The 16,267-nt window shown below is 39.1% G+C and overlaps 1 protein-coding gene across 2 annotated transcripts in view; it reads left to right on the top strand.

Annotated features, from left to right (window-relative positions):
* Positions 1–16,267, top strand: part of CSRNP3 (cysteine and serine rich nuclear protein 3) — a 114,267-nt gene that overhangs the window by 20,304 nt on the left and 77,696 nt on the right. For both annotated transcript variants that reach the window (XM_063341720.1, XM_063341719.1), the window contains exon 2: positions 11,484–11,654. In XM_063341720.1, coding sequence (XP_063197790.1) covers positions 11,507–11,654 — 148 coding nt within the window. In that variant the 5' untranslated portion in view covers positions 11,484–11,506. The remainder of the gene's footprint in view (positions 1–11,483; positions 11,655–16,267) is intronic.

Below are 16,267 nucleotides of genomic sequence, written 5' to 3' on the forward strand. Positions count from 1 at the left end.
CCTTAGAGCAGACCAAAAATTATTAAAAAGTGATGTTAGTAAAGAAGAAACGGACAAGGTCAGCAAAAACTCTGTTACAGAGTACTAAAGAGGACTGGAAGAAGCTTTGTCCTCTGTCCACTTCATTTATACACCTTACCAGCTGCACGCATATGGAGCAGTGTCCTTATCTGCTAGCCGTTTCTTCAGAGAATGGAGCCTGATATGTTTGCTAAACAAACAATCAAAAAAATTAATATGTTACAGCAAATGTCAGCGATTCACAAAAAGTCTAAAAAAATGACAAACTATATATTTTTTTAATACTGGAATGTGAACACTGGAAAATAATACTGACTGAAAAATAGATGAGTTGCATTCTAACATCTGTTATTTGTGGCGAATGGATATGTACCTGAAAGCATAAGCACAACTGTTAAATTACAATCGCAAATCTGTATATTCCACTCACTTTTCTTTCCTGCCTCAAATGAGAAATCTGACTCAAAGCAGCTCCAGTAACAGAGAGGAGTTGATGAAAACAGAGATCTAGTTCCACATGTATTTAAATTATTCTGTCTCCTTGGAAACGCCACTGCTGCAGATGGATTTGGCTTTTGGTGGCTAAAAATATCTACCGCTTAAAAATGACAGCATGAAAGATACTGAATAAAACTACTGTGTTGTCACTAGTTTTAAAGTTCCTTAATGATTCAGGTATTCTATGTGAACTACAGATTTGCATTTTCTGTCCAGTATTCCCTATCAACTGCTGCCAGCGCTCACCAGCTCAGTAGAAATGAGATAAGCTCGTTAGCCTTGGTTGCAAACCCTACTGAGAAGGGAGCATGCGAGTGGGAGGTAGGATAGCCAAACAGTCTGAAAGCAGGTAGAAAGTTGGAAAAAAAGTTCATGGTAGTGGTGTGGGTATGTGTTGTGTAATATTTGAGGATACAGGCTTTTTCCCAGTGAAGTCAATGGTAGGAAGAGTATGGTTAAACCCTGCCTTTTTAAATTAGCAATTTGTAAATAAAAGAATGTCTTTTATTTATTGCAGAATCTTTAGTGAACGTTTCCTTATCAGTTGTATGTGTAGGTGATTGAAATATCACATAAACCATTTTAAGTCAAATATTAAATTGCCTTAAACAAAAGCCAAACCCTAAATTACTAAAGAACTTGTAAGCAAGAAATAGCATTACATTACTTAGCATTACTAAGAAATTCCATCCTTTAAAGAATTAATTCTTTTCAATTAAGAACGGGCAGCCACTACTTTTTTTTTTTTTTTAATCCAGTTCTTTATTATTTACTCCCTCCACATGTCACAACTTCTTTCGTTGTTAGCTGGTATTCAGTATAAATGAAAAAGTACCAGTTCTATTTTTTTTGATCCCCATTTGCATTGGATGGCTTCATGCTCATGCCCAGAAAACGGAACAAATGCCAAACATTCCCTCAGTGCTACCTGGTGAGCTAAATATACCTTATTTATTCTTTTATTTTGTTAGTATATATGGGATTTGTTGTAGAATAGATCAAAATTACTGATTAATTTTCCATTATTGAATGAGGCATTTTTACTGTTCTGTAGTGTCTCAAAGGCAACATTAAAATATTACAAGGTATTGTTACACATATAAATAATAAATCCTCTACAAATTAATACTAAAATCTATTTTTAGCTGACAACACAAGTACCAAAGGTAATAAAAAGTAAAAGTTGAATATTTGTTTTTGATGAATTAAAATGAGTAAGAGGAAAGGATCCCGGTATCTTTCGCTCTAGAAGAGACTATTAACATATTAATAAGGCATATTATTAAATGGATTACAGAAACTCTTCTATGAGGACAATAAAATTTAATCATAGCAGGCCTTCTAATTGAGAATAATTTGTTTTGTATTAAGATGAGCAAACCCAGATTCCTTTAATTTAAAAAAAAACCCTTTCCTATAGTATGTAGTTTAAGATTCTGTGGAGATAATAAGTAAATCTAAACATCATTTGATGAAGTAAAGGTGTGATAAGTTGCTGGAAGTAGCATCCGTGTGTTTTACAGCAGTAGTGAAGTTCTGCCAATTTGACATGAATCCTTTGATTTCTGGATATAGCAGCAGAAGTTCTCATCTGCTGAAAACAGTAATGAGAAAGTTTGTTGTACATTGCCTGTCATTATGTCTGGGTTGTGGAAGATAGTGATGACAATATGGAGAAAGTACTGCTTTTTTGGTTTGGTTTGGTTTTTTATAACAAGTTGCAGGCAGATGAGCTGAGGCTTCTGCCAGGCTGGGTTTTTCCAGCAATTTTCAGTGTTATTTTTTCATGCCTGAAGAGAGTTCTGTGCCATACAGCTAATATCAGACCATGTATGTGAAGACAGACTATTTTACCACGTTTGTCACTCTCAACCCCCCCCCAACCCATCCATTTGTCTTGTTTCTAAAGTCTAATCTAAAATTGGACATTTTTAATCTTGTCACATATAAGTAGTATCATTATTGTCGATAATTATGGCAAGAGCAAGCTATGAAGGATTTGGTCCTTTGTTATGTAAAATTTGCATGTACACTCCCTGACCCCTGCTCAGACCCATGCACACACCCCTCCAGACGTAAACCATTAAGCTGGAAGAGTTTGCTCCTCTCTTTTCAGATAAAAGAGGAAAATCTGGTTCAGAGTTACTTTTGCAAGTACGTTCCACTACGTTTTTGTGTCGCAAGTTCATATTGCACTTCTTGGAGTTCAGATGTTCTGGTTTTGGGGATGTTGGAGGTTTTATTTAGTGGGTTTTTTTGGTGGGTTTTTTTTGTTTTGTTTTTTGAGAAACTCTGTTAAACACTGCAAATATCAGAGGAAGAATGGCTAACACTGTCAAGATGCAGAGATCATGGGGTAGAAGCGGGGAGGCTATTGAATTCATGCTCTCTCTGCTGGCTTTGATGGCAATGGTGAATGAGCAGCCAGGCTGTGTGTTAAATAGCACGCAGCAGGGAGCTAAGTAGTATGTATAGGGGCTGTAGAGGTGTGAAGGCCCCTTTGGCATATACCAGTCTTGACCATGCTGTACTTTGGCAGGAGCATACTGAGATACACGAGATATCCTAACACGTTGTGCAGTTCCTCTGCAGCCAGTACACAAGATTGATGTTCCTGAAAGAACAGTGTGGAAGATCAGTACTGAAATAGTATGAAGGCAGGTTGCAGTGTGCCAATTAATATTACTACCTGGGCTAATCTGGGCAAAGTTTATGTTAAAAACCACTTATTTCCAGCTGTAAGTCTGTAAGTTGATGACGTTTCCAGTCTCCACTACAGAGCTGGACTCTACGGCCATTCTTGTAGCTGGGAGCATCATTAATCCAAAGCCGCTGTGCCAAAATCATGCTGCAAACACTTACTGCCAGTCTCAGAATGTCGCTCCAGTTGCTGGGGAGGGGCTAAGCAAGCCAAATGTTCGGTCTCGTTTTGCAAAGAGGTACAATAGGGATGTGTGCCGTCTCCATATAGCAGATGGACCAGTTATTCCCATCACTTGCATGATTACTCTTCTTTAAAAGGCTGTGTATCTGTAGAAGTCAGTAGGACTGGTGGTAGTATTTTTCTGATTTCGCATTTCAGTTTTATGAAGAGTTGTGGCATCTCCTGGACAGAGCTCTGCTGCAAGCAGTCCTGCAATACAGTTTAAAAAGTAGTAAGTCTTTTCTGGGAGCCTACGTACAAACTTAAAAATTTCTTCTGGGACACAGATACTTCTTTAGTAGATGCCAAACACATGGCACTTTATTATTATTATTTTTTTTTTCCTTCAAGCAGAAGCAAGAGAAAATCTTCCACAGAGATTTTGGATGAAGAGATTTTAGTTGATGAAATTTCATCATCAAAGCTTAAATCCTAGAAGAGGCCAATATAAGGTCTTCAGCAGTGTTACCTGAAGACTTTGGAAAGGACTTCCCAGTCCTTCCCATGACAGGCCCAGCTAAAAGCGTTCTAGATGGCTTAGATGGAGGTTAGGCATTACGAACCTGAGTTTGTGAGGCAGGTTCAGCATGACTTTCTCCTGAATCTGCTGTTTGCCTCTAGGACTCAGTGTCATTTATTCATCTTTCACTCTTGCAGGAGCAGCTCTTGTTGCAGCAGTCTTAGACAATTATAAATGAAACACAAACTCAAACTAAACAGCTTGTGTGGGCAAATCTCATCTTGACAGGAAAGCCCTCTCACTGAATGCTTCTGAATCCCCTTCTACCAGGTTGTGCCTTCATCACTGGAGACCCGAACGCTAAGTTCCTGGATGCCTGGCTGAATTATCGCTGCCTCTTACTGATCTCATTTTGCTCTCTGGGAAGCATCCTGAGAGAAGACTTAGGAGAACTAGCCTAAATTTTCTTCTGTTGGCTGAATTATATGAGCGTTTCATTTAACTGTTGACATAAGTTGATACAGTTAGGAATTGAACACAGGGATCAGGAGGCTGTTTCACGGCTGCTGTATGTGGGAGTTTTCTATTTGGATGATGGCAAGGGGAATATTTACATGCTTGGTGCATGTAGGACCTTAGGATGTCCCTAAGCCGGAGCCAGATCTACCACCACTGCATCTCTACTGTGTGTAGAGACAGGAGGTGTGCATATGCCAACATCCTTTCTGCATTCTAAATTCATTGCCAGTGGAGCTAGTTGGCGTGTACAACAATGTGTAGGCAGTCTAGAAGATTAGTGGATTAATACTCAAGTGTGAAATCAGGAGTGCTGTAGAGTGATGGTATAGAAACCCTGCAAAGAGCAGACGTGGCAGGATTTGGCTTGCAATGCCAGAACAGATTCCCCAGGTTGAATAGTGCAGCCTTATCCTGCAGGATTTATGTAGTGCTATGGATTTAGCTAGACTGAAATAAATGGCCAGAGAAAGACTTTTCCTAGTTTATGTCTGTGTAACTTGACCACTGCTGTAAGCACAAATTCATGAGTAAGATTATACTAACGGTATTCCCTGTGCCTATACAGAGCAGTTTCTTCAGTGGAATTATCTTGCTATGTGTTTTTAATTTTTACAGATCGTAGTAGTGAAACTATCAGAGCCTACCTCTGGCAACTGGTACTTGTGATTAGAGCTGCCAAATACAGCAAAACATGTATTGCAAACATTAATTTGAATTCTGAACAGCTGTTTGATTCATGTTCATGTACCTCTGTTGTTCACTGTTTGCAAGCATTCATGCAAATGGATTTTTGTCTGCATTAATGCAGTCCTTTACATGAATAGTCATTTTTACCAGCAAATGATATTCTTTGTGTGAGTGACGTTGTCACTGTAGATGCTTTTGGTTTTGACTATTCCCACCCCTCCCCCCGTTTAAAACTGTCAGTTACACAGAGAGCAAAATAATTAAGTGCAATACGTGGAACAAGTGCAATATGTGGAACCAAGCAAACACCTTGATTAGTTCATGATGATCGCTGCTGCTGACATCTATTCAGCAGGTAAGAAACATGACCTTAAAAAAACCAAGCTTTGTTTGCAAGCTAAGAATAAGACCTGAATTCAAAAAGAATATTAATCACAACAAATAATCCAAACATCCCTGCTTGTGAGCATCAATATTCATGATTTAACTGTGAAATTATTTGCCAAGTCTCCCTAGCATGTTATAGTACATGCTGACTGGCCAGTGGGTGGGAGTTGTTTGTGATGAGTACTTTGCAGTAATGTTTTATGTGTAACATCTGTTTTCTGCATCCTCCTGTTCAGTTTGCAGTCATTTGCATAGAAGCGTTTTTGGTTTGGAAGCAACAGAGATTTGCTACTACCGACTTTGTCTAAATTTTTTCCTACTTTCAGTTGATACATTTGAGACAAGGCACAATGCAGTGTGACACATAGGTCAAGTCTTTGTTTGGTGCCTGCCCTTTTACTTTGGGGTTGTTGTTTTTTTATTCTCGGATAAGAATTTTTGTCCAGGTAGATTTTATCATGATATGTGATCAGCTCTCAAGAAGGAATTAGTACAAAATAAGTTTCATAAATGAATGAAAGAAGCAATAAATTGGATTCCCCCTCCACCCCCAAATGCCAGCATGTTCTTGGGCTTTTTCCTCTTGTTTTTCCTGAGCTTCAGTCAATAACTGATTCCTGTAGTGAGGATGTAGGATGTAGGATTTGCCCTAAATCATGAGGATATATAATCTGAGGCAGGGTCCTGTATTTTATTGTTTCATATCTGTTTTGTTTACTGCATATGGTACATACTTCATGTTGGTGTCTTCACAGGTATGTACCATACCTGTTCAATTTCCCATGTGATTTATATTATAATGCTGAATTTTGCAAAACAGTCATTTATTTGAAGATTTTGACTAGGATGAAAACATCTTTGGCTTTCTCTTTGTCACTGCACAAAGATTTTGTCAATTCTCTATTTCCATATTGCAGCTTGTTTTCTGTTTTATTAATATTTTTTAGAACATTTCAAAGCAATAGCCGAAGTACAAGTTAGGAGAAGTGCTTTTATGTCTCCCTGTAGTGCCTGTCCAATGTGGTCCTGGTGCTTTTATTTTGCAGATTATTTTTTTTGTTTTACTTTTTTCTGTTCATGGTTGTCAGTGAAACACTGAGGATATGGCAACTTAAAAGTTAGGTCTTGTAGAGCAAGTTTGGCAATGTGTTATGGAGAAGCTTCTCCTGGGAGCACAGGTGATGTGCTGTCACCTTGCCCCTCCACTCAGTAATTCTAACATTGCTCTTTTTGAGCTTTTCACTGGGATTTGGAGATACCCGCTTTCTGAAGGACTGCTGCAATGAGATTGTTACCATGGTTTTCTAAAATTGCCAGCCTTTTCAGGTACAAGCGAAAATCAATCCAGCCAAACTTTTACGTTATTTTACTTTGTAGATTCCAGGTAGTATTGTGACTGTTTTAAATATATTTCTCACATTTACATGGGGATTTTTATCTTCTAGTAATAACATGTTGCCTCTGAACTTTTTAAATGTTTAGTGCCTGCCAGTTATCTGGCATCGTAGCAAGGCAAAGCCTGTTGCCATGGAGCTTTGAGGAGGACTTGCTTCGCCAGTCAGCGTACCTGCAGCTATAGAACTGGTTAAATGATCTCTTTGTGGGAGTAGTTTCTTCAGCATGGAGGAAAACTAGGAAAGAAAAGAGGAAAAATGGATGGGGGGTGTTTAAGAAAGATATATCCTTCTCCCAGTGCACATCTATCATACGCTTCTGCTGTGGCAAGTTGCCATTTCCTTGAAGAATCCTTAACTATGTCAGGCAACTGGTGTTTGACCTCACAACAATGTGTGTGGCTGATCTTCCATGCTTTAATATTGTTCCCTTTGTTTCAACTTCGTTTTGCTTTGCTGTGGATTAATGCCATGTTAGCATGGTGAGGAGCATGACAGAGGACGATGTATCGCACCGCTGCGCGAGGACTTTTTGTTGTGAAGGATACATCAACAAACAGGAAAGCGTCCAGTGACTGCTTGTTACTCAGTTGTGTGAATCAGCAGGATGCTGCTCCAAATCAATCTTAGCTACTAGACAGCTACTTAACAATCATCCTGAAAGGTCTGTTTCTAATTGAACCTTTCAAGCCAACTTTCTCCCTTTTTCACCTAAACTGACAGTTCGATGTAGCAGATCTCTAACTGTAGTGGGTGGTTGTTTTTCAGTGGTTGGCTTTGGAGGCTGGACCTCTCTGGTGTCTTACTAGAAGTCCAAGAATATTGACTTACCACTCTGTGCATTTGTTTTTCATAGTCATGTCGTGTTTGGTTCCTGTAGTCAGTCATGGACTTTTGTGCACTGGATTCTATGCAGGAATACACACATTTGCTCATTTTTTTTAAGAATATATATATATATATATATTACTGTAGCACTTCTGTGTGTTTGAGGTTATTCCCATCCTATATGATGTACTGTCTTGCATGCCATAAGTGACTTTTGTGTTAGCAAAATTGTACCACTGTGTAGTTACGTTACCCTTGTGATTCTTGTTATCAGATATGGGGTTTATTTATAGTTTTATTTTCCATCTCTGTATTGAAAATTTGACTTGTATATGTCTTCGGTGCCTTGTCCCCTAAACCTGTAAAGTCATCAGTTCAGATGAGTTTGGATTCTGATCTCTTTGTGACTGCAGTTGCTTCAGTTTGATTCCCCAAAATCTGAAATTACTGATTCAGTTCACAGCTATGGTGCAGGAAAAAGAATGACAATTCGATTTGAGTTCCCTGTGCCGGTTCATTGATTCTGGACTTAAGGAACCTTTAGAGATATCACAAACTTCTTGGCCTTGTTGTTAGAAGTTTTACTGTTGCTTATTCCTATTGGTCTCTGTCTTCCACAGGGATATATCATATCGTCAACAGAGAGTGCAAAATAATACTTTCATAAACAGTATTGGGTTGTGTGTCACTATGCTTGTCAACTCCTAGATCCTGGAGATGTGGATCTCACTCAGGTACTATAGGACGCCAATGTAAACAAGGTGTGGGTTAAATGCATCAGATAGAACATGCCTCATGTGCTACTGTGCAGATGTGCCTCTTTCTGAAGAATATTGTCTTATGGAGCAGCAGCTGTTTATACAGATGTTATTCTAAAGGGATCTCGTGCTGGTACGCAGTGTGTACCAACAGTTTTAGATACCCTTTAATCTATCTCTGTGATAGCCAAGCTGTTGAGTAATGGAAGTGTCTCCTTTCCCCTGTGTAGCGTTTTCCTGGGGAGACTTGATAGCAGAGACTAGAATTGACAAATCTCATACAAGTGGCAATGCCTGAATTTTATCACGACTACTTGGTCAAACAACCTTCTTGATAAGGTTCCTCAAAGTGATTCAGAACAAAATTGGGCAACAGTGATACTAAATATATATAATGGATAGCTACGTCTTCTTTGTGTGTTGTGGTGATACTCAAGTTCTGCAGTGTTCCCATACCTCCAGTCTTTCCTTGATCAGCTAGTTGGTGTAGAGCTAACCTGTATGCCACTTCCAAGGATCCTGGGAATCATTTGTTATGGTTCATTACATAAATCTTCTTAATGAAACGGCTCTGCCACTACCAGGTCATGACACTTGGTGCAAATGTAGGCTATGTTAAATGCAAGCAAATTTAAACCCCTTTGATGTGAAAAATACTTGTTTCTGCTACTAGCTGTAAACAGTTCTGGGTATTGAGACTCTCACTATCTGCAACAACTTTACTGATGTGCAAGATGCAGGCTAGTCATCCAGTGGCTGTTTGATGTCCTTGCAGAACACAACGTCTGACAAACGGGCTTTTGTCTGGAAATCATCTCAGGCTATGAAATTAGTTCTGGCTCTCTGACAGTCTGCACACTAGTGATGATTTCAGCTATTAGGTTTGCCTTGCGGTGCAGTTATGACTGAGGTTCTGTGGACCTGGAACTTTACAACTTCTGTAGCCACAATTTCAATGGGCTCGGGCATGGATTTGACCTAGGTCTCATTTGTACAATAAACTCTTTGTCAGCCCATTTATCACTCTCTTCACTGAGATGTTTGAGTGTAAGCATTTTCTTTCTCACACTCCAGCTGCTTCTTTACCCTCTTCTGCAGTCAAGCTATAATCCTGTGGTTTTGATATTGCAGGCTGTTGCCATGGAAATAATGGTGATTTCACAATTTCAGTGCTGTAAGCACTGCAGGAGACAGTGGAAAAGGTGGTTGGCAAGAGATTCAGCGAGAACGTGGGGGGCAGGTCAGAGGAGTTGTTTCTGAATGTTTTTTGGGGGGGGTCTGCCCCCTCTCTATTATTGTGGGTTTTCAGTGTGTGTGTGTTTTACGTTCTTCTCTTTCTTACCTTTTTTGCAAATGTTATTACAAAGGGATGCTAAATTCTCCTTTCCTTGCCCTCAGAATAAAAATACAGTGCTTTCTTTGCAGTTTATAGTAATTCATTTTTGGACAACAGGGCAAAGGTTGAGATCTAAGCACGTTCTGTTTAAGTCATGTCTTTAGCCTGAGGAAATCCCTTTCGGGAAAACATTTTTTTCATAAATAGTAAGAAAGCTGAGAGCATCATGACAGGCATATGCATTTAAAGCTGTCTGTGTGACCGACAGTATTAAAACCAAATATATTCGTTATTTAATTTTTAGTATGCTCTGCATACAAACAAGCGTGGTGCTGAAGATCATCTTATGCAGCATCTGTTCTTAGCATTATGTCGTGATTCCATATCTATACTGAAATCTTTTCTCTAAATTAGACACATCTGTATAGGTAGAATGAAACTTACTGGAGGAAAACAACTTTGTTATAAAATGAATTGAATTGGCAGTTTAGCAAGCTGAAGGCAAGTGGCATTCAGAGGAATAAGAATTTTTGATACTATACGCTTGAAAGCATCAAACAGCAGCCTTTTTTCCCTAGCTATTTACAGCAACGTTCCACTGATTAGTGTAGTCGGAGAGTAGATATTATCTGTAACTTTTAAATTAAGATCTTAGAATTAATTTTCAGTCTTCAGGAGGATGTAATCAGTAATGATGGTGACAGTAAACTTTAAGATCTTTTTTAATTAAAGATAGAGAAAAAATGGTTTCAGACTATTGGATGCATTAAAATGGTATAGGAATTGCTTTAAAAATATTTTGATCTTTTTTGGCTTGGTAGTCTATAAAAGGAGATAAGAAGATCAGCTGCTATCTATGAAAGGGAAACAATAAGGAGCATTCAACTTGACTCTGGCTTTGTTTGGCAGTGTTATTAGGAAGCCAAGTTCATAAGGATGGATTCAGTCCCTTGATACTTTACTTGTGTGAATGGAAATAGTCCACGTGTATGGCAGTACTTGTATCTGGATTTCACAAAAGCTCTGCAAGAAACTTTTGCATAAATAAAAATGACAAAATGAGCCAGAACCATGTTTGCAGGAGCTGGCCTGAAAAGATGCTAAGTATCTCATGCTCTCAAATCTAATTGAGAATGTAGACATTTAATAGTAGAGTATTGCATAAGTCAGACCTTTAAAATAAATCAAAAGAGAGAACGTTTTCTTTCTGAACTGTATTTATTAGTGAACACTAACTTTTGTCATGTAATGTTTCTTGGTGCCAAGTAAGATTTTGTTGTATAAAGGTGCGTTTCTACTGAATTCTGTTGGATTATATATACTTGATACTTGCCCCAAATTTGCTGCATAACTAAAATATTTGTATTATTTTTATGCATGAGATTGGCTATAGAATTTTGTCTGCAGTGGTAGAACACAGATAGCATTTGCCTTCTGTCATAAGAAGAAAAGACTGCCTGTAAGAAAGTCAGTGAGATGAGAAATATATTGATGATAATAAGTATTTTTAACTCCTTCCTGGAAATGTTGTTTAAAACTCTTGGTAAGAAGCCATTTAGCTACAGGCAGTAGTATCTGATTGATACGTGAACTCCTTCGTGATAAATGAATTTGAAGGACCTGGACAGCAGGCAGGTGTTTCAGTGCCTCATTGCCTCTGTTCCCGTTACAGGTGCATGTGACAGCATTGCAGTGATGAGCGGGATTTTAAAGAGGAAGTTTGAAGAAGTTGATGGGACTTCACCTTGTTCCTGTGTGTGGGAATCTGATGATGACATTTCTAGCAGTGAAAGTGCTGACAGCGGAAGTAATGTCCATCCATCCACTTCTAATCATTTTACTCGTAAGTACTAAAGTGGTGTGTAAGGCATGATACTCACTTTTATACAAGCTAAGAAAGGTTCATCTTATTTGGAAGAAAAACAGTGTAGACTGTCTGCGTTTATTTTGAAATATTTTTTCTGTTTTATTACATTTAAGTGTTGACACTGTGACGAAGTGTCTTTTTGAAAAAGAACTGTTTCCTCTGGTAGTTGTTGTTTATGCAAAAATTTGTATGTCAGTGATTTTCAGAGAAAACTCCATTTTTATACTGTATCATTTATATATAGATTGTATGAAATGTTTTAAATATATAGGAGACCATCTTCCATTTTGGGTGATGATTTGGGGGAAGGAGAAAAATCAACAGTAACAAAGCTTGAAGGCCAGTGCTTCTGCTTGACCCTGCGTGTCCAGAGTTGAGAGTAGCCTGCACAATCTGTGACAGAATAGCTGATCTCTCGGGTCATTCGTTCTGCCACCTGAGCCAATGCAACCATGAAGCCTTCAGTCCTTTCTTCCACTCATTCTAGGAGTAAATAGAGGAAGAAACGTGTAATACTCCTTGAGAAGATGCTAGATTCGTATTTGCCATCTCCATGAGACACCTGAAGTACAGAAATCCTTTTCTTGTTCCCACTCAACCAGCTGAATACAGATAGTTAACTTGCACCATATTCTTCTTTTGACTTCTCAGGTTGAGATTACCAGTTACTAAACTCACATAATTTGTGGAATCTACATAAAGCCTCATATCTGTAATAAACTATGTGTGTAAATGAGTAGCAATAAGTGATCTGGACTTTATCTGACAATTCATATGTAGCAGCTGGAAGGGTGTCTCCATTCAATTTTTTTTTTATCATCTATGCAATAAAGGTAGGCTAGAGCTATTTGTGAATTACAGCTGGTGACAGAGTTAGTGTAGTTCCTTATCTAAAAAAGGAAAAAAAGCTCCACTGGGTAAAGGACACCTCTGTACAGATTTTATTTGACTGGACTTTTCAAAAGCACGCTCCAGACTTGGATGTTCAGCTGACAGGGTTGTACTCTACCTGGAGAGGGCACCGCAGGAGTCTGTCCTGAAGCCTGTCCTGCTTAACGTCTTAATCGATCACCTGAAGGAAGTGACAGAGTGACTTGCATCAAGTTTGCAGAGAATCACACTGAGGGGAATAGTTGATGCCCTTAAGGGAAAAGCTGCCATTCAGAGGAATCAGGCAGGCTGGAGGAATGGGCTGACAGGAGATACATAAAATTTGGCAAATACACATGCAGAGTTGTGGACCTGGAACAGAAGAGCCCCTTGCAATGATACAGGTTGGGAGCTGACCGGCTGGGGAGCAGCTCTGCAGAAAAGGCACTGAGGGTCTTGGCAGACAGGCAGCAAGGTGAAGGTGAGCCAGCAGCGTGCCCTGGCAGCCAAGAAGGGCAACAGCCTCCTGGGCTGCATGAACCCAGCTAGCAGAGCGAGGGAAGTGGCTATCTCCCTCAGCTCAGCACATCAGCACTCATTAGCCTGTACCTAGAATATTTTGTCCAGGTTTGGCCTCTTCAATGCAAGAAAGACCTTGATAAAGTGGAGCAAGTTCAGCAGAAGGTCACCAAGATGATGAGGGGGCTGGAACATTTGCCCTGGGAGGACGGACTGAAGGGCCTGACCTTGTTCATCCTGGAGAAGGGGAAGGCTGTGGGGGTGAGCTGATAGAAACAACCATGCAGTACCTACAAGGAGCTTATACAAAATGTGGGCAGACTCTTCCCAGTGGTCTGTGATGGGAGGGTGAGAGACAATAAATGTAGATTGAAATGAGAGACATTCTGACTGAATGTAAGGAGAAACTTTTCACCATGAGGACAGCCAGCCACTGGAACAGGTTGCCCAGAGAGGCTGTGTAGTCTCTGTCATTGCAGGTTCTCAAGACAGACCTGACTGGCTAAAGCTGTGAGCCGCCTGGTCTGATATCCTAGCTGACCTTGCTTCGAGCAGGAGGTTGGACCAAAGGCCTGCTGCAGTCCTTTCCAAACTGAATTATTCTGTGGTTTTATGGCTTGCGTGCATCAGAGATTGAAAGAGACCTGAAGTAGCACTGCTTGTTCTTGTTCCAGAACCGAGTACATGGGTAAGCAGAGAGTGGTAGCAGCAAGTATGTGTCCAGAAGCAGTTTGTACAGTGCTGTGAAACCTTGAGGAGACTGCTTTAGGGCCTGTTCCAATAAGTCTGTAGGGAACTGTGTTTTGCTTCATCAATTTACTAGCTCAAGTCTCTGCTAACTCTGGTATCTGTTTGCCAGTTTCCACTGTCAAATGTGTGTGTGCATCCTGTGTTCTGATTTGATACTCTCAGTTTTGCTGCTTCACCTGTGTAAGTGCAGATAGCAGCCAGTACTGAGTGGTTTTGAAAAGCCCAGATTTTCTGTAGCCTTCTTGCTGAATTTAGAGTTCTAGTGGGAAGAACAAAGACTGTGATGATTTGAGACACAGGTAGATGTGAGCTGTCCCCTCCCCAACTCATTACCCTGCTTGGATTGTGTTTGAGGTTCTTGCTGTTGGCTCTTGAACTCTCCAAATTTAGCAATGGGATTTTCAGCCTGGAATTTCTTCTGCTTGGCAGTCTGCCAGGGCTTTTGTCTACTGAATAGGCTCAGGACATGTTGCAGATACATTTATTGTGCTTAGCTTTCATTTGTTTTCCATTTTTATGTGTTTTTTGGTTTTGAGGTTTTTTCCTTTTTTTTTTCCACTTTCATTGTTTCATTCTTGACAAAGCCATTCTATTTGCTCATGCTTCTGTAGGCAATGGCAGTAATTTTCTAATGCAGCTGTCTAGGTAAGTACTTTGTAAGATTTTTGTGGAAAAAAAAAACCGACCCAAAACATCCCTGACTGCAGTGACAGCAGACTTTATAAATCACAAAGTAAATAAACAAGTTTGAGTGGTTTCATAAAACAGAAATAAACAACAAAGATTGAATTTAAGGAGCTTGGCTCTCCGTAGTGGAACCTTCTACAAGTTAGCGGCGTCAAAATAGAAGCCACATCTTCTTTTTATATTGGTGTTTATATAGAGTGGTGAAGAATCAGACCTGTAGCGCAAGAAAATGTAATATTTCAAGTAAATTAGCTGAGAAACTTGTATATTCTTGTTTGCTACCTCAAAGAAAATTTGGCAATTCCTATATAACAGTTTTATTTTCCCAATTTTACTTGCGTCCATTGTTTTCTGGCAGTATGCTTTTATATGTTTCTGAGGAGAATGGGTTTATTGGCATGATTACTGCCACAGATTACTACTTACTAAAGGTTTTCTGAGGATCTAGTATTGCATATTTTTTATCAGAACTAATTTCTTTTGAATGAGTTACAGTAGTAGTGGTTTTCAGATTCCTGTCCTCTGTTGTTGTTGTTTTCTATTTGTTGTCTACTTCTGCAAAACCCAAATAAAAAATTTAGTAAGAGTCCAAAATCTTTAAGATGTAAAATGGAAATCCGTGAGAATATTTGCAAATAAAGATTATTCGTGTGAGAAAGTTGCAGGATTGGGTTGCATAGTGTTTGAATACGGGGCAAAACGTGAAAACATGCCTTTCTGTTGCAGACAACTCTGTCCTTACTAGCATATGTTATACACATAACAGCAGGCTTTTAGAATATGTAAGATGTGTTTGCTCTGGCCTCGTCTGAGATCAGTGTCAAATTCTCTCCTCCTCAGCCTACTGTATGCAGTAATGTGTTTATTGTGTACGCACGTTCCCTGAAGCCTGGGCTCCTACCGTGTGCCTGCAGCTACTCTGCTGTTCAGGAAAATCTAAAAAGATTCATATAAATTCTTCTCACTCTTCTTTATCAATACACGTGCAGATTTGTTGCTTCTCCAAAGGGCTGCTGAGACACACAACAGCAATCTAAAAAATCCTCTATTATGCCATGAGCTCCAGTAATCCCTGTCAGTACACAGTCATTCTTTGAGATAGTGGAATGTAATATTATAACAGTATTTTATAAGCTGCATGTAGATTAAGATTGTTGTTAATAATTAATACTCAACATTTTACATTAATCTTTATATTTCTTTCCCTGTAGTAGTATGTTTTATTCAAAAATAAATGTTAGGCATATCCAAATCAGTCAAATGGTTACAGAAGCATTATATTGCTTTTGTTTCCTCAATGGCATCCATGGAAATGAATGTGCCTTTTTCAATAAATGAAGTTCTGTGTGTATGTACACCTGTGTACATATATTTGGAGCTTGAAAAAATCATAACTATATATCTGTGTGTATATATATGTAATTTGAAAAAGCATTTATATGTGTTTGTATACATATATACGTACAAGTGCAGTAAATGTGGTAATGGCATACAGAAATGTTGAATGATATTTTAAATGTAACAGAATGCTGCAGAATGGAAGAGTGAGAAGCTACAGGGTTGTACACGTGTTGTTGACTAGGTTCCCAATCACGGTAACTGAAGAAATTAATCTGTCTCTCTCCCCCTAAGGTTTAGGGATTTGTGTGAATCAGGCACTTGTTTTCTACTCAGATGCCTGCACGATATATGCAGGAAACAAATTAATTCATGCCATTCATGTTAAGGAGAGATGATTTGTGCTCGTTTCTTTGTTCCTTGAA

This window comes from Chroicocephalus ridibundus, chromosome 7 (assembly GCF_963924245.1).
Source record: "Chroicocephalus ridibundus chromosome 7, bChrRid1.1, whole genome shotgun sequence".
In the NCBI taxonomy this organism is placed as follows: domain Eukaryota; kingdom Metazoa; phylum Chordata; class Aves; order Charadriiformes; family Laridae; genus Chroicocephalus; species Chroicocephalus ridibundus.